Source organism: Gallus gallus, chromosome 8 (assembly GCF_016699485.2).
Source record: "Gallus gallus isolate bGalGal1 chromosome 8, bGalGal1.mat.broiler.GRCg7b, whole genome shotgun sequence".
In the NCBI taxonomy this organism is placed as follows: domain Eukaryota; kingdom Metazoa; phylum Chordata; class Aves; order Galliformes; family Phasianidae; genus Gallus; species Gallus gallus.
The window spans coordinates 11,415,850-11,440,684 of record NC_052539.1 but is presented as its reverse complement, the minus strand read 5'-3'; the positions used below and the strand labels follow the sequence as shown (position 1 = coordinate 11,440,684).

At 37.1% G+C, this 24,835-nt stretch overlaps 2 protein-coding genes and 1 long non-coding RNA gene across 5 annotated transcripts in view; 2 read left to right on the top strand and 1 right to left on the bottom strand.

Annotated features, from left to right (window-relative positions):
* S1PR1 (sphingosine-1-phosphate receptor 1) overlaps positions 1–24,835 on the top strand; it is a 52,229-nt gene that overhangs the window by 12,627 nt on the left and 14,767 nt on the right. Inside the window, exons 3-5 of one of the 2 annotated variants that reach the window (XM_046944944.1) lie at positions 3,734–3,835; positions 13,494–13,551; positions 17,648–17,739. The gene's annotated coding sequence lies outside the window, so the exon portion shown is untranslated. The remainder of the gene's footprint in view (positions 1–3,733; positions 3,836–13,493; positions 13,552–17,647; positions 17,740–24,835) is intronic. The other variant, XM_040704947.2, reaches the window with a different exon arrangement.
* Positions 1–24,835, top strand: part of LOC119771270 (uncharacterized) — a 47,785-nt gene that overhangs the window by 12,690 nt on the left and 10,260 nt on the right. For both annotated transcript variants that reach the window (NM_001389419.2, NM_001389420.2), the window contains exons 2-3: positions 3,734–3,835; positions 17,648–17,739. In NM_001389419.2, the coding sequence (NP_001376348.2) occupies positions 3,734–3,835; positions 17,648–17,739 (194 nt within the window). The remainder of the gene's footprint in view (positions 1–3,733; positions 3,836–17,647; positions 17,740–24,835) is intronic.
* On the bottom strand, positions 18,899–21,523 carry LOC121111396. The gene is made up of 2 exons (XR_005861926.2): positions 21,462–21,523; positions 18,899–19,601 (listed from the first exon to the last, which is right to left on the bottom strand). It is a non-coding gene; the product is annotated as an uncharacterized LOC121111396 (long non-coding RNA).

Genomic DNA, 24,835 nt, shown 5'->3' with positions numbered 1-24,835 from the left:
GTTAAAGATCTGGATATTCATATGCACATCTTTGGCTCCGTTTCTTGTAGAAATGTATTCCTGAGCTTCCTGCACAACCACAGAATAAAGCAGAATGAATTAATATCTTTTTCTCAGTCTTGTGCAAATACAGATTAATACAAGAGAATTTTTGTGATCTAAGTTTCAATCCCTAACTCTGTCCTCAAAACTAAGAAATAGCATGTTTCTTTCTCCTTCTTTCTACTTGTTTTGTTTGCTTTCTTTTTTCCTCTGCTTGCTGTGGCACTGGTGCTGAATGCCAATGAGAGGAAAACTTGACTCACTTCCAGGAAATCTTTTTCAGTGATTTCTCCCAGTAATTTGCTTTTATTTTCTCAGGTAGTAAGTAGACTTAAAGTCTGTACTCATGCAAAAACTAAGGTTGGACATTGCTGATGAGCAGAAACTGAAGGGAGAAAAATGTGGGAGCAATAAGTGCACTAATATTGTCATCAAATGAGAGAATCCTTTGTCTGGCATAAACAGAACTTCACATCTATCCTGTGTTCAGCTCTGAGACTTTTTGCTCACATTACTAAGACAAATTTAGGAGTTATTACAGGTGCCTGCACAATATGCCCCGCTGTCCAGTACTCTTCATTTTTTGTTCCCACTTGTCTATCTTTTCTTTTCTTCCTTTCCTTTCTTCCACTAATATTTCAGTAATTTATAAAGCTCTTCCTGACCACCAGTTAGTCAGACATAGTGAGCTAAATTAATATCGACTTCAGTTTGTTTTAACTTAACAATTTATAATGTATGATGAGTTAGGAAATATTTCATGTGCAATTCATGGATCTGTCAGTGAGGATGGTGACCTTTACAAGAGGCATGGGTAGACAGAATAATTATTACGTAGCCTGATCTGCGGTTGTGTGAAAGAGATGCAGTTGAGTTCTACATTCTGTGCTACATGTGCTGGTGAAGTAGACCCTTACAGGAGGTACAATACACAGTGTGTTTCATGGGTTTGTAACAAGCATCCTGCTTTAGGGTTCTGTGTACCTCCTGTCTGAAAAGACCCAAGTGGAAGGTACTATTGGAGGAGTTTTCAAGCAGAAAGTGGCAGTATCTTGAAACATGAACTTTTCAAATGTTTAAAGAAAGCTGAGAGCTTTTTGTTGAACGTTCTGAGACTTACCACAGGTCTAACAGAAAGAATGCAGAAGACTGGTTGGAAAATACAGTTATAAGCTTGTAGACCTAAACTTGGATACCCTCACTCTCTTTTTGTTCAAGAAAAATTCTAGTAATAGCAGGGCTATTTATATCTAAGCTTATTTATGAAAATAAATTTAGTTTCAAGCATCTGTTAAGGCCAGCAGTTTCTCTTGAAGTAGAAGTATGAAATGTGGAGCAGAGTATTACTCTAAATTTCCTGATTTCATCATATATTAACCAAATACATATTCACAGCATTTCCATAGGAATACATAATTCATATAGAAACTTGCAAGATGCTAGGTAACGTATCTGTGAAGTTGCGCTTTTATGTTTGCAGACCTTCAGAGGACTGCAAAGAAAAAGCTGTAGGAGCCTGGCAGCTGACTGCAGCAAAGGTCTTTGTCTCAAGGAAAGCTTCACTGATGTCCTTGGGGGTCCATGTAGGCTACACCAGAGAGAGATATAGTGCTAATTAATAAATCTGTGAAACTGATAGGAAGCAGTAACTCCTTTTTAAGAGAAAGTGTTCGATGTAAATACTGTTGCAAAACTTTTTTGATAGACCCTTTTGGGCGAGTGGTATTAGGAAGGCAGTGTTCCAGGCTTTTTGTTTGAATCACTAGATTAAATATCCATGAGAAGCTGGATGTATTTTTTTTAATTTGTGGGTACTGGTTATAACAGAGATTCTTCTTGTGTTTTCTAAATGCAGTACTCTAACTAGCAGTCACAGTAAACCAGTAAGAAATGGCAGCAAATCTTATGGGTTTGGCAGCAGCAACATACATTCCTTGGGATTTAGATCAAACCTCCAAAGTAACTTTGTGAATGTGATTTGTGGGTTACTGAGTTCATAAACAATTTTTTTTTCCTTGTGCCTGTTCTGATTCTGTCAGATTCAACCAAATTTAACCTATCACAGATCCACAGCTGGAACTGGACAAATCTTAGTTGTATCAGCACATTCGGTGTAATGTCTTGACAATTTCTTGCATCCTAGTGATGATAATACACCCAATTCAGATCGTGGATTAATACAGAACATTTTGGAGGCTGCTTCATGCTGATCATTATATATACATATACACAGTATTAGCAATTTGAATAGAATCATAGAGTTTAGTTTCTGTGACAACATGCTATTGGCCTTTAAATGTGATAAGTCCCTTTACTTCTGAATTAATAGAAACCATGTTGACTGTAGGTGCCACAACCACTAAGGAGTTATAAACCACTCTGTTTTAAATGTGTGAAAGCTGTTCTCATATGAATGTTAGTTTTCCTGCAGCAGTGTTTCAACATTTGAACTTTAGACCCTTGTTTACCACTGCAGCACTGTAACTTGATTGTCTTTAAAAGATGCTTTAAAAAGCTGGTAAATACAGAAGTTTGTGATTTTCTAAAGTGCATCCTGATACTGTGAATCATTACTTATAATTTTGGGATAGGATTATTAAGAATATGATTGGAAGAGACCTCAAAGTATTTCTTAATCTATCCTTCTACAACAAAGCAAAATTAAGTCTATGTCCATGTCATTCTCAGCAGATAAAAATGTAGTCTGTTCTTAAAAACTGCCAGTGATAGCTGCACAATTCTTGATTAATGAAATAGGAAGCTGTTTTGATTATTATTATAAACTAATTTCTTGCCTCTGAAGTTAGAATGTTTATGTTCTTGTAATCCCCCCAGGGAAGAGATACCTTCAGCAAAAGAAAATGTGTGGGTGCAGGTGTGAATGTGTGTGTGAATGAAGGTGAAATGGTAGTTTGGTTTGTGAGGTGCTTATTGTTCTTATTGTTCCAGAGGTGTTATGGAAAGTTTTCTGACATGCAGTGGAAGTACACAGATCCTCGTTTAAAATAGCTGTGCTTTTTTTAGTTTACAAATACAGTGGCAGATCTGTTGCTTATTGCAAGGTACGCTATATTCTGCTATTCCATGTCTAGCCATGCTGTGGTAGTTAGGGCATGACTGGCAGAAGGACTATTTTACCCTGTGTATCAGAGATAAGGTACCATTTCCCCATTTCAACGAACTCTTCTTGTAGTCAGAGGGGCTATATTTTGTGATCCAGTAGATGCTTCCTAGTCCTAAATGTGTATGTTTCTAACTGTGAAGTATTTTTTAATATAAAAAAAGCCTAAATTACAAGTGTCATAGAATGATGCCAACATTGCATGCTAAGCATTTATCTTCTCTGAACTTGAAGACTTATAGCACTTCAGTGGTAGTCAAGTCTTAATTAACTAGTGACTAAAATCCCTTTAATTTAAATGGGATCTGTTATATGTTGAAAACTTACACAAACGTGACCGTGAAATTCTGGTTACAGTAACCTAAGCCTGAAAGAGAAGTACAACTTCTGCCACCTTTACTTATTAATAAAATTTTGTAGGATCTACTTTATTAAAACTGAATGGATGAATACAGTAATGGTTATGGAGTCATGTTTTGATAATAGTATGTTAGGGGCCTCTGTGGAGGAAAAGTGCTGCTTCATGTGATTTGAGGTTTTTTGAAGACTTTGATACTGTTTCTTTTCCAGATCTTTATCCGATACACTGGCTTGATACTCATGTTCCAGGTAAAAGGAATCAGGAGTTCCGAGCTGAAACCTGGAGAGCAATGGAGAAGCTTTATGAGAAAGGTAACGTAATAATAAAAACTTGTCATTGTGGAGGGAATTATGATGCATTTCAGGCTTTGGGAAATCTATAATGAAAAGTGTTAAAAATAATAATAATAATAATTTGAGCTGTGTGCTCATATCTGGATGATATGTGAGTGCGTCAGTTATTTGAGCCTCTATGAAAATGGCAGCATTACTGTTCTGGTAAACTAAGTAAGAGAGTTTTATGTTGCTTTTAAGTAACATGATTCCAAATTCTGCCTGTGAGATGAATGATGTGCATAATTCCTTGAAAAATTCAACAGATTATGTTGTAATGTATATGTTACAGCAGAATGTCTTTGTAGTAGCCTCCTCTGTTGTCAGTATAAATCACACTACCAAGTTTTACTTCCTTTGGATCTTGTAAAATTTATTTTGGGATCTCATTTTTCACTTTATCATGTATTACGCTACTTTCTTGAACTGTTTGTGTTTGAGAAAATGTCAACAAAACAAGCTGGATGGATAGGAACAAATATCAAACTGTAAGTTCTTTATTTCTAATTTTGTTTCAAAAACTTTCAGAGGAGGGAGCTATTCTCTCACGTTTGGGTATCTGTCAATATGTTTTTTTTTGGTGCACAGCAATCTTCTATTTATGTTCATATCAATAGGAAGAGTAGACTGCCTCAAACAAAATTTATCATGTAGATTTGAGGGAAGGATTTTGCTCCTGAAGTATGAACAGTATTTTTAGAGACAATGTAAAAGAAGGTCATGTAACGCATGTCATTTGTACCTGGATATGCCATCCTGATTTGCTTCAACTAGGCTGCATTTTCACTTCATAGAATCATAGAATGGCCTGGGTTGAAAAGGACCATAACGATCATCTAATTTCAATCCCCCTGCTGTGTTCAGGGTCACCAACTGCTAGACCAGGCTGCCCAGAGCCATATCCAGCTCTGGCCTCCAAGGATGGGGCATCCACAACCTCCTTGGGCAACCTGTTCCAGTGTATCACCACCCTCTGTGTGAAAAACTTCCTCCTAATATCTAACCTAAACCCTCCTCTGTCTTAGTTTAAAACTATTCCCCCTTGTCCTATCATTATCAATTCTCGTAAACAGCCATTGTCCCTCCTGTTTATATGTTCTCTTCAAGTATTGGAAGGCCACAATGAGGTCTCATTGGAGCCTTCTCTTCTTCAAACTAAACAAGCCCAGTTCCCTCAAGCTTTCTTCATAGGAGAGGTGCTCCAGCACTCTGATCATCTTAGTGGCCCTCCTCTGGACTCGTTCCAAGAGCTCTGCATTTTTCTTTTGCTGGGGGCCTCAAGCCTGGATGCAGTGCTCCAGATGGGTCCTCACAAGAGCTGAATAGAGGGGAACAATCACCTCCCTCTGCCTGCTGGCCACTCCTCTTTTAGTGCAGCCCAGGATGCAGTTGGTCTTCCAGGCTGCAAGCACGCACTGCTGGCTAATGTCCAGCTTCTTGTCTACCAGGACCCCCAAGTACTTCTCTGCAGAGCTGCTCTCAAGGGCAGTCTGTATAAATACATGGGATTGCCCCAGCCCAAGTGCAACACCCTCCACTTGGCCTTATTGAACCTCATTAGGTTCAATGGGCTGACTTCTTCAGCCTGTCCAGATCCCTCTGGATGGTTTCTCTTCCCTCTAATGTATTGACTTCACTGCTCAGCTTGATGTTTTCTGCAAACTTGCTGAGGTTGCACTCAATGCCATTGCCTGTGTCATTGATGAAGACGTTGAAGAGCAGTGGTCTCAAGACCAACCCCTGAGGGACACCGCTTGTGACCGGCCTCCACCCTGACACAGAACCACTGGTCACAACCCTTTTGCTGTGACCAGCAAACCAATTCTTAATTTCCTGACCGTATCAAAGGCTTTGCAGAAGTCCAGATAGGTGACATCTGTCGCCCTTCCCCTGTCCACCAGCGAACTTGCTGTTATTATTCCTATCCTGCTGTCTTTATTCTGCTTGTGCTTACACTTGTGATTTTTTTTTTTTAAATGCCTTTCTAATGGGAAAGATTTTAAGCTATTCAGTGACCTTTATAAGACACTGGAAATACTATCACTGACCGCACATGAAGAGCAAGAATTCCTTTTTTAATTTTTTTGTTCCTATGCATGGTATCTCTTTACAGATACTGAGGTTGTGTTTTTCTTTTTTTTTTTTTTTCCAGTTACATTTCTTTGACACTTTGCACTACTGTTTTCTTAATTGAAGCATTCTGTAGGCTCATGATTCACTCAGCTGAGCCTAAGGATTCCAGCTCTGGTCATCTACTTCATCTTAGGTGAATTTGCCTGCACCTTCAGATGATTTGTTAGTCTGATTGAATCAAGTGCCTTTGAATGTTAGTCTGCACAGTTTTGCTTTAAGGGATGCAGACTCTGCATGTTCTGACCATAACCAGAAACTATTGCTGAAATGATATGCAGAAGTTAACCACTCTGGAGATGGAAATGCGATGATTCTGGAGGAAAATGTTAAATAACTTGTTTGCATGGTTAGCCACTAGACTTTCAGTTGAAGATTGAACGATTACTGCATATCTTTGTGACTTGCTATGTGTTATGTGAGTAACGTGTTAGCTTCAGTACAAAATGAATATATGACTTGGTCCAAATCCTTACTTGAGGGGGAAAAAATAATCTTGATTTATTTGGAGGAAAAAAAGAGTTTTAGGCTAAAGGTTTTTCATTTTCACTGAATGTGGCTTTGGTGCAGGTAGTCATTGGTTCCTGTTCACAATACTGTTATGTTAGGGAATGTTTACTGGGGGCTGGAGTAAAGCGAAACAACAGTAGAAAATAAAAACTTCAGGTTTAAGGATTGTCCATTTAAAAATGAATATTCCTCAATCCGTTCACAAAGGAAGGACTGAAGTTATTGAGCTTGCTTCTGGATTTAGCAACTAGGTGTATCCACAGTGAGGAGTTTCTGAAAATGCAGTGACATTAAACACAGTGCTCTGTGGAAAAACAGGTTTGTATTATGGAATTAATAGTGCATATCTGCAAGAGACTTGTAAGATGATGAAAGATCTCAATATTGACCAAAGTCTTTGGTCCAGCTGAAGTAACAAGATTTTCTTTAATGACTTCTTTGTATTCCAGATAGTTTGATTGCAGATATTTGGAAATCTCATTCTTTCACAACCTCTATTTAAATCCAGGTTGATGTTTTTTTCTACAAAATTCCACTTACCTGAGGCAAACAAGATTTTAAAGTAATGCAAATTATTAGCAGTCTCTTATTATATCACTATTACCTCTTACCCTAGCAGGCAGATAAATGAGTTATTAGTACCTGAGTCTGTAAAAGTCTTTGCAGATTGTTTTATTTTTGTATGACAGTAAGCTTTATATTGGTCACAATGGTCAAATGCATTTATGTTAATAGATATGAGAGAGTTTTTCTAGGTTATGTATGCAAAGATGGATTCCACCATGTTCATCTGAGAGTCACTAAGTAGTAGCTGAGACACAGGGCAACAGAACTTGTAGGCCTTTTGAACTGAAATAACTTCTCAGCTAGTTTAGGAGAGAGCACAATTCTTGAGTCTGTGCATCTGTCCAGGTCAACATGTGCTAAAACCCAGTCCTCAGATGAAAAAAAGCTCCGTGTGATAGGTTAAAAAAAACCATTTTCCAATATTATTTGAATAAATATTTTAGGGAGCAGAAAACTTGCATGAAAAGTTGAGCAAAACTCCTCAGATTAGAGCAAGTCCAACTTGAGAAAACTCCCAGATTCTTCTGGCTGAAGAAGAAATGACAGGTTTGCTGTTATTTGAATGCAGTGTGTGCAAATGAAAATGGATATATAAACTGATAGATATGCTTTCACTGAAACATGTAGGCACTGTTAACTGTACTTTTTTTTATAAAATTTCAGTGCCTTGTAGTGCTTTCTCTGTGTTCTCTTAAGGAGAGTTTGAGGTTCAGTTGTAACATCAGAAGCTTCTCATAAGTAGAAAACAATGGTTTCAGGTAACAGAAGAGAGAGATCTCCTTTGCTTTCTGTCAGAAAACCTTACTGTGGCTTAACATTATCCATGTTTTTAAGAACCTTCTTGTATTTCATCAAAAGAAATTGATGGTTAACATTCTTTAAAAGAATCACCTGTCCTGATTTGATTTTAACTAGAAATATGAACAACTTAAAATAGGAAAGAATCTGAATAGTGTTTGTTATTATTTGCCTGGTTACACTTTCTGACTAGTTAGTTACCGTATTGCAGTTTTGGCAAGTGCTCCTTGGATCCAGCGTTCTAGCAAATTTTTGCAAACTAAATGGAGTCTAGTTTACTGCCTCAAGGCTGGGGTCTCAGAGACACACATGAAAGCAATTTTTTAGCATTCTCTCCATTCTGCTTGGATCCACTGTCCAACTGCCTTATGCAACTGAGCAATTGTTTTACAATCTCACTTGCGGGTAAATAAGTATTCCTGGAGTCCCAGGTGATTTTCTTGAGGTTTTTGTAACGGAGTCTATGACAGATGCAAGTTTTTCCAACATCAGGTTTCTAAGTCCCTCTGGGTTGAGTCTGAAATGTCGTCGATCCCATGGTTTTTTTTGTTAGTCTGAGCTATAGAGTCTGTGGCAAACCAAACATTGTATTTTCTCCTGACTAAATCCTTCATTATGTTTCTTAGAGTCTGTTAATGGTCCTAATGGCATCTCTCCCTTGTTATCCTATATTTATACATTTCTTCTCTCTAGCATTTCTTCCCTACAAACAAGGCAAGGTTATGCTTTTAGTTTGCTATTTTTTTTTAAATATTATGTTGTATAACCAGATTTCAGTGATTAAATTGGCTCTTTTCCCATAATAACTTTACAGGGAAAGATGTGCTCCAGTCCTGGTCAGTAAAAGTGGTTACGTATTTAGAATGATGTGCAAACTGACAGCTTTTGTGTCATCCTATATCAAGATCCAAAATTTATTAATTGTACATACGTTTCCCTAAACCACATGGGAAATGTATTAGAACTGTTAGTCATCATGTTCATGAGTTATAACAGTGCTTGATTCATGAGGTATTCATATTCAGGTTAAGAACTGTGCTGTGAGAATTGTGCTGTCAGAGTAAGTAGTAGCTTAGTAGTAGCTCTAGAGTAAGTAGGGATCAGAACTCTGCACCTGGGCTTGTTAATCCTGAGGAATGGCAGCAGGTTCCACTGAACAATCATTGCAGCTTCTTTAATCTGCCAATTAGGATCAAATGATTGTGGGATTATACTTATTTTCTTTACTGACTTTCTGAATTGCTGTGTATATCTGATGGTACAGAATAAAGGCTCTACCAACGCTGAATAGATACTGCTGGCAGTTTATTCACAGTAGGAAAGATCTTGCTGTTAAAATGGATTTCTACTAACGGAGGATTAAATATTCTATAACTTTAATGTCAAGAATTACTTTATTTCAATGCTATTAAGCCCAGGAATGTAACGTTTTATATATATATATATATATATATATATATATATATATATATACATATACAATGTTTTAAGTATGGTGATTTGTTAATCTGTCAACGGTCATTGTATGTCATAATGTCACAGTGAGAATAACCAAGTGTGTATGTGGACTCCAGTACTGAGAGGCAGAGAATTCTAGACATGCCTTTGTTCAACACACCTCATAGATCTTTTAAGACCTATGGGGTAGCAGTGCTGAGGAAGAATGCAGAATAAAACCTTATTTTGGTCAGTGAGACATTTGTGTGTAATAACTGGGTCTTCCTGTTGTAACAGCTCAAGTCAGCTAGTATTCTTGTAATGTCAAGGTTATGGTTTGAATTTTTGTGGTCTCGTACATTATCATTTTGTGGAATTATCCTCTCTGATTCCTCGGGACAGAGGCCAGACTGCCTACAGAACCCATTCCAAGATACATACATTGAGTCAAACATTTCCTTGACAACTGCAACATTCCTGTATAGGCATCATTTGTCTGCTAGCAGATGAAAGCAGTGTGGGTAAACTGCTTTGACATCATGAATAGTCATTATGTATACTCACTGGTAATTGGTCTGTTTCTAGCAAAATAGCTATTTCCATATGCAGTGTCTTTAATGACCTTGATTTTGGCGTTGTGGTTAGCCCATCATCTTGAAAACTTTTTGTACACACATGCACGATTACTTATCCCTCCATCTAAAAATACTGTGAAGAATGAGGATCTCTAGCCAGTTTTTGACTGTAATTGGCAGTGCTGGTTTTCTAAAAGTTGTTTTTTTCCTTATCTGCATAGTTTAAGCAGTGAAGCTTTTGCTTACTGAGCTATTCATGCTTGCACCAGAAATTCCTTAATGTTTTAATATGTCTGTGTTAAACAGATACTCTTTAAAATAATTATTCTGTTAATTTGTTAGTTTTAGTAGTATTTGTGTATTATTTGAAGAAAGTGCTATAAAGTAACAGAAACTGTTTAGCCTAGAATTGAAGTGTAACTGAGAAGAAAAGTTGTTCTACCTAAATCCAAGTGAGACAAGAAATCTAGTCAACCTTAATAACGTTTGTGTCCTTTTCCTTTCTGGGCACAGACTGGTGCAGTCTTCATTATTTCCTTCTCCATTATCTATCAGTTCTTAAAGATATGGGTGGAAGGTAAGTAAACCAAATACATTTTTTTTGTAGGTGGCACAGATTTCTAGTACACCAATTCCTAGATGGTACTCTGCTTCTATTTTACTGAAAAATAATTCAATATGTATGCTGATATGATCAAATGATGAACAACTGACAGTTCACATGCACTTGGGTTCCAGTTCAACGATTATTTCACAAATGTTCTTGCTGGTAGAAATCGTATGGAAGGGCGTGTATGTGCAAATTGCATTAAAGTTTTTAGAAAGTAAATGATTTACTTAGCAAGAGATTTATTTCACGCTATGAACTGCATTCTCTTTGCACAGGTTAAGATGTCTCTGGACTTGTTGTTATCTGAAACAGTTCAGAGATGTGTTTTCATGGTTTGAAGGTGGTTGCCGTTGGTGAGGATGTTGGTCACACCACACCCTGTTGATCAGATAAGACTGCAATAAAAGACATATACAAAAAGAAATGACAACACATTTTTATGTTAAAAATCCCAAGGAAGTCTTCATAACATGCAGCATTTTAATAAGAAATTGCCATTGAATCAGCCATTTTGGTGCAGATGTGAAAGCGGGAACAAAGCTAAATTTGCATAAATGTCTACTCTCTTTTGTTGTATTTTGCTCTTCTTTGTAACAAGCTTCACGTGCAATTCTAAGTTCAAAAATAAGCCCTCAGACTTCTGTTTCATGATTTATTGCAGTGTGTTATTTGTATTTTTTTCTACTAGCACATTAAGCCTATTTTTGATAAATTTAGGGTGGATCTTTTTATTTAGCTTACTGAAAGAAAATGTATACATTTGTATACATTCCATATGCATACACACAGAAGTGCACAGAGGTTTCCACCTGACCACGAGAAGCCTTGGGAAGACAGCAGTGTTGAAATGCATTTCAATGGAGAGTCCTTGTCCAAAAGATCATTTTATCTTAAGAAGTAATGTACATTATTTGGGGGAAAGCTATTGCTCGTCTGCTCTGCAAATGTTGAACACTAAACCCAGGGTAGTAGACCCTGAGCTACTGTAAAGCAGTGTTCTTTTAGTGACATGAGACGGTTTGTTCTTATTTGTATTTGTTGGGAATTATTATCCTCTCCAGTGTACTCTCTGGAGTACACTGGAGAACTCTCCAGTCCCCAGAGTATCCTAGTTCAGGAAACTGTGCCTTCATAGCCACAGGGAGGACAATCTATCTGTAGAATTTATGTTGTGCTCATGCTACTTTCAGAGTGCTCATTTTAAGCGTGTACACAGTGTGATATCCATTAAGCATTCAGCTGAGTTGCTGGTTATTCTGATCACATCTTCACAGTGTAGTGTGTGGTGACAATATTGCCTTAAGGGGTTGTTTCTGTACCAAGTTGTTTCTATAGCTCCGTCTGCCCATCTGTTCATGAGCAGCTGCTTTTAACAGATGCTTCAAAATGTTCTCAATATAAAAACATATTTTCAGGCTTTTTTGAAAGCTGTGTTCTACTCACAGTATGATTCTACATGCTTAAAACTGGTGCAAGAGAGGGAAATATATATCAAGGGAATTGATTCGGTTTTGCAGACAGCCTTTGGCAGCATTTTTTTAATGTAACTTGGTATGTAACAAAATTTGAGGAAAAAAACATGTCAGTATAACTAATAAGATGTTGCACTGAAGTGATGAGGATGAGCAGCCAGAGTTGGAGACTGAAAATGCATTTAGCTCGTATTGCTGCATTATGCAACTTAATTAACTCTCTAACTGTTGTGTAAAGTAAATGTTCATAATTAATTTTCAGTCACAGGAACTGGAATTTTACTTCTATTCGTTTCCTCTCAATTTACCATGATTCAGAGGTGATCTGCAGCATGGAGTTGTAGTAGTAGGCAAGTTGCTTCAAGGCTGGTAATGCTCCTGTACTGTTGTGATGGATAGGAAATGGGTCTTTTCATCACTTTTGCCACAATCTTCCTGTATGCAATTAGGCCAGTCTTTGGTGTCTATCTGTGAAATGGGAGCAAGGCTTATATCATAGATTTAGAACTCAGTTCTGACTGGATCTGTTTAAGACTCGCCTACATTGTTTGTGAAGGCTTTGCCTTGCACCCTGCTTGTAGGGCACACTCAGCCTGTGGCATTACTTTAGCAAGCTGTGCTGAAATCTGTGCATTACAGTTTCTGTAAGGAATACCATTTGTCTACAGAGGAATTCTTAACCTATATATCACAGAGACTGTGGGCCTTTCCAATCTGTGTAACCTCCTGTAATAAAGATACAGTTGCTACAGTTGACCTCTTGTGAAAAGTGGATCTTTGTGCTTTTTTTCTGTGACCTGAACAGAATGTGTAACAGAACGGGCACTGTTTGTGCTGCGGGAACTCTCCCTTGCTCTGATAGATGTAGAGAGCAGGGAGGGGGGAGGAAAATTAGCTCTGCAGATCCAGTATCCAATTTTGTCATTTAAAGAACCTTTTTGACCTCAACTTTGTAAAGAGAGTGTTTAGAGCTTTGATAAAAGTTCCTGGGAAAGATAGGGCTAACTATTGCATTAAAAGTGTTGTGATGCCAAGACTATGTATTTATACTTGATTGCTGTGAGGCTAGCAGAATTACAGAAAATTACAGGGGCTGGAAAGGACCTCTAGAGATCATTGAGTGCAGCCCCCCTACAGAGGCTATACAGGTAAGCATCCAGGAGTGTCTTGAATGTCTCCAGAAAAGGAGAGTCTACAACCTCCCTGGGCAGCCTGTTCCAATGCTCCGTCACCCTCACTGGTGAAGAAGTTCCTTTGTATATTGGTGTGGAACTTGCTGTGCTCCAGCAGCAGAGTCCATAGAAGTCTGCCTAAGTTGATTTTACACTAAGTAAAAGAAAAAATATCCAGTCACTTTCTAGGTTGCCTTTAAAAATGCGTTAAGCTTAACAAAAGTACTTGTGAACCACTCTAATAGAAAGACTGGGAGTAACACTGTGGTAAACTTACCTGTATGGTGGAGGCCAGGTTTATTATGTGCAAGATGGAAAAGATATTATTTGTTTTTCTTCTGATATGTTTTTGTATGTGTCTTTCAGAGTCTCATGGTAATTCTGCAAAGGTGTCTGAAAATTTCTGTTCCACCACTGTGCACTGGTCAGTCAATTTTTAGCAGTTGTAGATGCATCATTGTTGCTTTGAAGTCTGTGCAGAAACACAGAGTAGGTCAAAGCCACACTAAGCCTTACAGGCTAACGGGGATTTGCAAACTTGTTGCTTATTGCAATTCCAATGGACTAAACCACTCATTTCCCCAAAAGCAGGTGAGGAGGTTACTTTCTCTCCCCAAGTCAAAGCTCTATCACTTCCTAAATAATGCAGTATAAATATGTCTTTTAGAAAGGTACTTTCTAGGGGGGATTGCAGCTAGTGCACTGTAAGCTTTTATCCTGGAAGAGTTGAACTTTTGGGCAAGTTAAGTTGAACAAGTTGACTTCCAAACAGTCTGCGGTCTGAAATGGTATTTCAACACAATGCCTACTTAGAAGGTGTACTTATTTTTCCCCATTTCAGGAGCATTCTGGTGTTTCTGAGGCCTGTGACATGAACTGCTACTGGTCTCCACTTTCAGCAAAACTGAATGCATTGCTGCACGTGTGTAAAGATTTTCATATATGCACGTGTGCGTTTACACTTAATTCTCTAGTAAACTAATACTATTTTTTCACCTTTTCTTGTTCATACAAAGGAGGACTTTATCCCTAATACAAATTGTACTCCACAAATTTTGTAGTGTACTCATAAAAATCTTTACATCTCAAAGGCTTAGCTGATATAAATACATTCTGGCCCTTCTTGCTTTCTTTGCTGTGTCTTATCAGCACCTTGTTTCTGTCTAGGGAAAGGCTGAGATGAGAGAGAACCTGTTACACTACTTGAATGTTCCCATAAGTGAGAGCAATCTTCAGCTGCTTCTTCCAAACCTTAGCATTTTTGTGGTGCCTGAGCAAAGCACAGTCATTACACACAAGGAAATCTGTTACCAGTCCTTAAATATTTTGAGATACTGAAAGAACTATTACATACACTGAGTTTCTCAGGATGTATTATTATTTTGTTGTTGTTATAATGCTGATATAATCATTTCATGGATCTCGTTTGTTATACATTGTCACAAGTGATGGGTTTAGACCTTCATTTTTGTGCTCATTGTTTTCTAGTTCTTTATTAGGATCATGAAATAATAGGATAGTTAAGGTTGGAAAAGACCACTGTCCATCATCTAGTCCAACCACCAACCCACCCCATTCATAATAATTAATCCAGCAAGTGCCAGTGTCGAAATAATTCTCTATAATCTCGTACTCTGAAGCAGTCTTTCCCAGATGTGGACAATTTAGGGCAAAAGTGGTAGTATTCGTTCAAGTGGATGGAAACAGTTCTCTAAAGTAGAATCTTTTGGTTGTTGGTTGAAATCTTGACTTTCCATTTTTCAGGAGATTACATTGTTTCAAATTCATGCTTCCAGCGTGCATTGAAATAAGGTTTTTAATACAGTCAGACACTAATGGTTTTCATATTTATTGCATTTTATTTTGTAATTTAATATCAAAGCTAAAGCACTTCAATTTTTGTGTGTAAGACTGTAACCAATACCAAAGCAATGAAGTTGAAATAAAGGGTTCTAATTTTACCAAAAGAAAAAACCTAGGTTTAATGAAAATGAAATGGTTCAATCGTTATCCCTTTCAAAAGGTGTTAAAGTGCTGTTTCCACAAAAAACATTAAAATTCTAGTTATTATTTTCCTATTCCATGGGAAAATATCCATATTTCTTCGCAATTTGGAATTTAGCCTTTGCAACATCACTAAACACAGGAATGTCTTAATATTGGTTTTAGTAAATGTAACTAAGATTTAAAACAGAGCATAACTGATATGAAATTTCTTTATGGGAACTCTGACCAAAAACTTACTGACAGTGAATGCAAGGCAAATATGGGACAGGCTTTAAAGTCTCCTACTCAGAGTCTGCTAGAAGCAAAACATCCTAAAAAATACTCTAAGAAAAAGAAAAAGTGATTTTTTTTTTTGTGGGAACAGACAAGTTTAATAAGAGCTTTCATGTTTTACCTAAGTGATTTTTTTGTTTTAATTCTGCCTGAAGTCAAAGCTTTGTTCTTAAGGGCAAATTAACAGCATGCTTTTTTAACTCCTTAGCTTTTAACAATAGTGTATAATATTTTGGTTCACCATTGTGTTAAAAATGTAAATGCTTTTCTTACTTCTCTGTCAAAATTATTTATTAGTGTTGACGCTGCAGGGTAATTTGTCGTCAAAAATCAAAACTTGGGTTTTCTCCTTCTGACAGATTACATACAGATTATATAAATCGCTCTAATGCAGATTATAACCTAATTATTTTATGCATCTTGAACAGTGATCGTTTCTGCAAGTGATAGCTGCCTAGTATTTAGTTGCTCATGTACTTTTTTTTTTAATGTGTTCTACAAAGGAAAACACATTTAAAAAGTAGTGGTATGTGTGCAGGTATTGCTGCTGTACAGTCTGTCTGCTTCCACTGCTAAAATATGTGAAAACAGTATAGTCAAATTGCCTATATTTTCATGGGGGTAGTGCAAACTTTATTTTTAAGGGCTTTAACAGTGTGTTTTTTAATAATTAGCAGTAAACTGTAACTTTACCTCTAACTTTACTTACTGTAATCTTGTCTTTACTTACATAATTTTGTAGGATAAGCCTAGAAAAAAATATTTATTTTGCTTAAGTAAATCTAACCTATGATTTTTAAAAATGCCGACAACTCACCAGTAACTAGTGTGTTAGTTTTTAATACTTAAAACACTAACACATTTTCTGAATGGTTTATTAACTAACACTTAGGAATAGTTATACATTTTCCTCCAGTGTTTTCATTAACTTTATTCTGGATCAAGCAGAATTTTTCTTTTTTGATGTATTCCCACATTTCAGTTACATTAATAGTTGCTTTTTGTGTGTCTATATTTGAACTTCCATATCAAGGCAACTCCATGTACTTCCCTGCTGACCCTGACAGGGCAACTCTAACTGCAGAATGAAGAGAATTTCGGTCCAGAAATCATTCCTTTCACATGAAGTGTCTGAAGTTAGCCAATGACTATAACTTTTGGCTTAATTCCTTTCTTTTTTTGGCTATAGATATTTGAATGCAAGAGGATATGCATAAGGATGTGCTGTACATTGTGTAGAATTGGCTGGGAGAAGTATTGGATTGGACTACTGTGTGCGCGCAACTTGAGACACTTTACATCTGCAGAGTTGCAGATTGAAATGTGAATCCAGTCAGTAAATTCCAAGTTCATTTACTAAGAAATTGAGTCTGATTAATAGTTTGCGGAATGTGTAGCCTAAGGAAACCACTGCTAGCCTGGCTGCACATCGTATCCCTATGAGTTGTGTTTAGTGCAGAAGAGGACCAACGTGTCAGAGTAGTCAGGTTTGAAGTGTGGTGGCAGGTCTGTACTGGGAGTTGTACTTTATTGTACCCAGGCTTTGTAGTAAGATGTCTGACTTCAGAACTGTCAACAATTAATTCACATGTATGCACATTTAAGGTTTATTTTAAAAGAGAAAAAAAGCCTTTATAACACTCATGCCATTTTATTTTGATTGGTGTGTCAGGTTGAGAAGCCTAGCTGTTCTAATGCACATTCTACTTCCTACACTTTTCAACTTTTTGGTTCTTGTTAGATAGTACTTCAAGTTTTTATTCTGAGTTTTATGTAATGTCTCAGTAATAAGCTAGTAGAAATAAAAGCAAGGTTATGTGGTTCATTTGAACTGTGTGTCCTTGTGTTTTGTTGCTCACACCTTATTAGTCTTCTGCAAAATGTTCCACTTTTCTTTAGTTTTGGCAGGCTACTCAGAACACCATTTCCTTCTTTTCATTCTAGGGAGATCCAATTGTTCTTTGCTTATACTGCAGTAGCCTTTCCCAGAATTTAGCCCAGAGTTTTTATACACTGGGGAGTTTCCAGTGTGTTTAGATTATAACATGGTTTCCTAGTGTGACTTTGACGGAACCATGCTTTCAGATAATGCTGTCAAACTACATTTTGGTGGTGTTTTTCTGTGTTACGTTGCGGTGTTTTGCTATACAGAAATGATTTGTGCAAATAGTTTTGTCTTTTGAAAGTGACATTATTCAAGTAATCCTCCCAAAACATTTTTTTCCTGTTTCTTTTGTTAGGTGTGTGTAGATCAATTGGCGTAAGCAATTTTCATATCAGTCATCTTGAGCAACTACAGGAAGACTGTGTGGTTACCCCACATGTTAATCAGGTGAGTGGAGAAATAGAAATAGATTTAAATATCTAGTTTTGGTTTTGGGTTAATAACCCATTCTTCCCCGTCCTGGTGCCTGGAAGACCAAACATAACTAGCCATACTCCTGCAATTTCCCCTCTTTCATTTCTATACGTGCATTGGAAACCACTCAGGAAGGTGATTTGAACTGGGGAAAAAAAATTCTTCATCCTCTTTGTTCTTTCATTTCCCTGTGTTCTCCCAGGCCCAAACAAATGGTCAGTTCATCAGTTTTCCTAACGGTTTAGGAAAAAAATTCAAGTAGCACTAAACATCTAGTGTCTTCAGAGTAAACAAGATTTTGGAGATCCTTTGCTTGAATACTAAGTATAATTCCTCTAAGCAACAGAGGTGATCCTGTATCCATGCAAGTGTGCTGGTATATTTGCTCTCCCCTTATTGACGAGATGCACTAAATTGTCATCTACATACTAGTGGATTTCCAGGATGACAGCTGCTCCAATTCCTGCTGCTAGTGAAAGTGTGTTTCTGCTAACGTAGAACTGGGAGGTAGAATGGCTGAGGTGCAGAAACATGCTTTTCCATTTTCAGCAGGTGCTAAGGTTTTTTGGCAGGTTTTTTATTGTGTGGAGTTAGAAACAGGCATAAAAAGATTGCTCAGAGTGTGACAGAAAATAACAGCTCTATTTTCTTTGTTGATCACTAGACAAAAGGCTACTAAAGGACAATTGTGTGTAATATGAAACATACTTAAAAAGAAGGAAAATATTTAAGTTCAGTTATTCAAAATAAACCATTGAAATATGTCTTAAGACAGGCAGGTTGTGCCTGTTTAAGAATGGTTGAGGTTTTTCAAGGCTCAATTGTGCCATCTTTTCAGAAATATACTTCTTAAAACCTTACTCTGGAGTTCAGCAGAAGTTGTTACTGTGTTAAGTAAGACTAGCTTTTCAGTGTCCCACTAAGTCACTGCAAATAAAAACATGTAATTATGGAATTGTTTTGCAAACTTCCTCTTACCCACAATGTCAGTGTAACAGTCTCATTGCACTGGAAGTGCTAACAGAGCAGAAGTTACTTCTTAATGTATTTTTGATAGGGTCTTTTGTTTTGTGGCTGAAAGAGGAGACAAAAAGTTGAAACAGTAGTGGTTCTGAAAGATTAGTGTTGAGAGCTTGTGTGTCTGTGCCCATGTCTATCCCATTCCTCCCTCTGTATTCAAATAGTCTTTTTTTTTTTTTTAAGGTGGTGTACAGCACTTCAAATAAAAAATGTCTGTAGTGCTGCAAACTGCTACACATCTAACACTTTCATTATAGCATTAATTGTCAATTGTCAGGGCTACGGGAATTTTCAAAATAATACTTACTGCTGTTCCTTGCTCAGTGTTGGAACTTCAGTTGCTGAGTCTGATGGAGAGATTACTGAAGCACTATTCAAATAACTAATGAATTCTTAAATTCAAATTAAAAATGCAAGGGCTATAATAAATTCTAACTTTATTGCCCAGTATTTGTGATACTGAAGAACTTTGCTGTATGTATGCATAAGATTGCCTACTCTTTCAGTGAACTTATTTCTAAATACAAAACATTTGCAAGCAATGATGGTATTGAAATTGTAAGTATTTAAGACATGAATGAAGGAAAATCACTTCCTACTAGCTATTTTAAATTATCATAAATAATTTAGGATGTTTGTGCAATTCCAACAGTTCTTATGGTATTAAAACTGAAAGTGATTTGTCTGTGAAGAGAAAGAAATAGGAAGACAGGAGAAATGAAGTTCTGTTTGACTTTTGCGGTCTTTATGCACCAGGTGGTAAGCCTTATTTCTGTTATACCAATCAAGTTGTAAGCAGTGCTGCTTCTTGGTTCCTGGAGGAAAAACAAACAAACAAAAACCCCTCACTATCACGATGTTCTTTACCAAAGTAGGAAAGAACTGCCTTTTCAAGAAAAAAATCTTTCTGATATAGTAGTGAGAAAGCAGCTTTTAAATTTGCAGCCTACTACTAAAAGTACTGTCAAATGTTCAATGTAAAGACATGTAGTGTTTCATTCTAACAGTGTAGAATGAAACATAACTTAGAGGTTACAGGTTTGTATTCCAGGAGTTGTAGTTGACTAGGCTGTTTTAACTAAGATTGTATTTATGTAATGACTAAGATTGTATTTATGCTCAAGGAAAATGCTTTCTCTCCGAAGGCTCTTGTGCCTTCAAAAATATATAATTTATGTGTACATTAAATGTAATAAATACACTGAAACAAAATGGATCCTCTCCAAATTCTGTGTAAGGGTGCTCATCAGTATTTTTTTTTTACTTCTATGGAAGTTCAGACAGGTGTGGAATGACCTCAGAAATGGTTAAATATTGTTGTTAATGTCACCGTTGATATTAAGCCACAGTACATAAATTTGTACAAGGCAGACATGTATTTTAGGATTTGATTCTGTGATTTTCAGGTATTTGTATATAAACTCACTTGAACTATTCCTTTATGAAGAAAACTCAATTCTGGGCTGAAATTTCACTTTTTTAAAGGAAAAGTAATTCTAAGTCTATGCATCCAGCTTGAGAAGCTGGCTGAAATCCAGATGCAGGAGAAGATCCATGTGAAAAGATCTGCAGCGGAGTAGAATGAGTAAGGGTTGCGTACTGTCACGTGGATCCTACTGAGTGTCTAGGTCCCTGCATCTGGATTTCTGTTGGGCTTAACTTTTCTCCCATTGCAGCATGACTGTCATAAAAATCTATGCTTTTTTTGCAGTGCCCTAGTGGCTGACCAAATTGCAACTGTGAAGAGTTCAGTAATGTGAACTGCAAACTCTTTTATTAAATATGACAGATAATACACACAAATCACTCGGGGTAGAGTGCCAGAATAGATGAAGATCTTTCTCTAAGCCACTTGATCAGCAGCCCTTGCCTGAGAAATTTGGTGACTTAAATAGCAAGGGTGGGGCAAGCCAGGAAGTAGGAATTATTATTTTGAGGGGAAGCATATGGTGGCCCCCCGCCCTATGTCTCCTCTGGCTCAGGATGCTGGTGCCTTGCATTCAGATGCTGCTAGAATCTTCCAGAAAGGTTTCAAAATAAAAATAAAAGAAAAAAACAAAAACAAAACAAAAGTAATTATTTCATTTTATGCACTTGATTATTTTAGTCACACTTTTAAGAAGAAAAATACTTGCTCCTATCAGTACACAACTGAGTGTGACAAAAAGAGTGTGACAAAATTCAGTGCATGAAATCTGGAAGTCTCTTAAGCAAAAGGCACAAAGTAAAATGTTCCCTTGCAGGAGTTGGTTGTTGCTGTACAGCCTACTTGAGAAACAGGGAATGTCTCAACATGCTGTCATTGTTTTAAATCTTAAGGTACAGCCTGGAACTGTGCAGCTTTGAACCCATATTAGACAAGTGACTAAATTTTGACTGCACGTGTATTAGTAATAAGTGCTGACTAACTCACCTGATGCTATAGAGATGCTTCAGGTTTTTCGGCATTTGATTGTAGAAAAAAATATATTTAGTATTTTCAATGCTGTACTATTTATTGCACGTAGAGCAAAGAACCTCTCTAAAAATGCTCATTTCTGTTTAAATAACTGAGTAATACACCCTCTAGGCAGTACTTAACAAGATTTTTATTAGATCCCAATAGTCACGGTGTGTTAATGAATTTGAAGACACTGTATATCTGTATCTAATAATCAGTGTAAAATGATACTTACCTGGGAGAATACCTGGTGTTGCTCTAAGATGCTCAGTCTTATAGTTCAGTTGCATAAGGAACTAGTAGGTTAGGCTTGCTTTGGGTTTTGTTAGTCAGTGTTTTGAAAGGAACTGCTTGCTCATTCTTTTTTTTTCCCCTCAGTTTTGCATAATAAACGATGAGAATATTTTCTAGTCGGCTCAGCTGCAAACAAGTGAATAACTGTATGACCTAAACACCAGTCTTTTAAATATAAACATGAAATACAAAGGCTACTTGAAGGTCAAGAAACATCAAAGGTTGAAGACATGGATGTGTCTGCTGCCTGAACCTTGTTCCCAAGTCCACCTAGTAATTTAGATCGTAGCAGCGTTAGGCTGACTCAGCCCAGCGTTCCAGGCGCACGGTTTTTTCTTAGTGCATATTGAATGACAGCCAGCCTATTGTTCTGCCTATTGTTGTCTGAAAAGACAACGTGTACTAAAGATGAGAAACAGGATATGTTCATTTGTCCCCTTTATGGCAGAAGAAATTTTCCAGATTCTGTGTGTTGAGTTAATTGTTCAGGAGAGTACTTTTCTTCAAAATGCGCAAGAATTAGATCACTGGAACAGTTGTGACGGCTGCTGAGCCAAAGCCACATCACATGACTAAGTATTTTATTATTTAAAAGACAATGCCACCCATTTTCATCTGAGTGCAGAGGAAGATACGTTTCTTACAGTGTATAAGCTGTGAAGCAGTTTTTAAGTAAAAGGAGTAAGGGACTACTATTACAGAGGTTTGGTTTTGCCTTTATTAAAATCCAGAAAGTGACTTGAGATTCTTACTTTCTAATAACTTTTATTTCCAGCAGCTGTCCTTGCAGCTTGTTACTCTTCTTCTCTGAACTGTTTCTTGGCAGTTTGTGATCTTCTGCCCTACCAAGGGTCTCCTGCACAGTTCATTCTGCAGCATGACTCCTTCCTCCATATGCTGTTAGTGACACCACTCATGGAATACAGGATTTTCCCTGTGTAGCCTATGCCAACACACTGCTTCAGAGGTCAGGCCCTCATCCTAGACAAATTCTGGTTTGTGTCTTGCAAATGCAGACCAGGTTCCACCTCCTCCCCTTGTCTGTGCAACTCAAAAAAGATCATTAGTCAAGAAGTAATTAAGGCAGTCTTTTTGGGGAAGAGAAGGTAGTATCAAATCACCCATAAAAATGACCTGACTCCCAATATGCATTTGCATATATTTCTCAAACACTGAGCAGAACTGGAGTACAAGTCCAACTGTAGGTAGGGAAGATAACTGCTCCAAATGCCTTGTTTCTAGGGTAAACATAAAATATGTAGCAAACTACTGTGCCAGTTAAAGGCAAAATGTTTTGAGCAGATTAAAATCCTTCACACATCTAAAACGAATTGCTTCCATATATGTCCCATAAGAAGTGACTTCACTCATGTTACATCTTTAAAGCAAGAGGGCAAAAATATCTTCATTTATCAATTACAGTGTTTTCTGCTTAATGTACTTAGAAGGTTTTTACTAAAAGTTGATTTCTGTTTATCTAGGGTTGAGTATCACCCTTTCCAAAAGACCACAGGAGCTGGTGGACTATTGTAGGAGCAGAGAGATTGTTTTTGAAGGCTACTGTCCTTTAGCCAAAGGGGAAGCACTCACTCATCCTAGTATCATTCAGCTGGCAAAGAAATATGGCAGAACTCTAGCACAGATTTGCATATGCTGGAGTATACAGGTAATGGAGGGTGGTAATAAACCTAATCCCTCTCTCAGAAGAAAAAAAAACAAAAACGTGTAGTGGCTTTTGTTCATCAAACCAGAACATATGGTGATTTTTATTTTTTTTTTGTCTTTTAATATGTTGATATCATGTGATCTAATTGTGCTGTACAGGAAGATGTAGTACACAAAACAAGGTACTACTTTAAATATATAAATAATCTGGTTGTAAAGAATGAAAGGAATTGGCAATAGAAGAGATGTTTTTAAACTGAATTTTATAAACAGTAGGAAGTATTGTTTGGTTTTTGTTATTCAACACGAAGTGCTAAGCAGTGAAATAATGTATTGAAGTGATGTAAACTATATAATCCGTGTTGGAAGTTAATGCACTGCATACAACTGCAATTACAAAAAGCCTATGGAAATGACCCTCTCGAAAATGAGAAGAAAACCGAAGAAGGCATGAGGAATGTCTTGAAAGGATTCAGAGAGAGAAAATTTTCTTTGAAACTATGTAAACTTCAATGGTGAGAAGAATTATGTTTTAAAGAATGGAACTGTGACTATTCCAAAGTCCACAAGAGCAGAAAGGATACAGGAAAATTGCAAGGTAAGATTTGGTTACACACTGAAGTCCAACTGACAACTGAACTGTTTTTGGTATTTGGGTTTACCTGCCCGTTGTCCTGTAGTTAGGGCATGTCATTTACAAGTGTCAGAAATCAACTGGAGATTTGATCAGTTTGTACAAGAAAGATATCTGCAGACTTCCTGGATACTGAATACTGAACAGTCAATGTTCATATTTGATATTTTGCTATGAAAGTTCTTATCTATTACTTGATTTATAGTAGAAAATTGTGGGCTGGTTATGGTTAAGTTCTTTCTGTGATAGATTCATAGATCAAAATGAAGGAATATGTGTCGTATGCATAGTACAAAGACATGATATGAAAGCTATAGAACTCCTTTGGAGATATCCCAGATACTTCTGAAGGAAGTTGCAATCCTGTCAGAGTTGACTCTTACCCTACCTTCTTGCACTGACTTGCAGAGAAGGGCCCAGCATGCAGGGGGTACACAAAGAAGTGGGAAAGGAATGAGGATTGGCAGTATCTCTCATCCCCTCCCTTTTTTTTTCTATCCTTATGCTAAATGCTTTTAATTAATTTCCTCCTCATTTATGTAATATGAAAGCTTTCTCGAGGGGGAGAAGGGTGGGGGAAAACCATAAGCACATAAAACCATAAACACATTGTTTTTCTGGAAGTCTCTTAGGAATACAAACTGGCAAATTGGAAGAAAACTTAGCAAGAAGATAGCAGCCTTCTGACTGTCACTGAATTCACTGTATGTGCATTAAGTGTGAATTATCACACATGCAATGAGATTTTCTTCTGGTGGCTATGTCTGTTCATGTAGCTCCTGCCCTGACTATTCTGACATCCGCACTGTGACTGTGGAACAAGCACAGCTGTTTGTGGCACTGTGTTGCGAACCAAATCAGAGAGAATAAACAAATTAAAAACTCCTTCTTCCTCTTTTATATTCTTTTTTTTTTTCCTGCAGTATTTTAAATCCAGATTAATTCTATGTTTTACAGAGTTGACTCTATGACCCTACCAATTCATTTAATGCAACTGAGGGATTGTATTGCAGCAA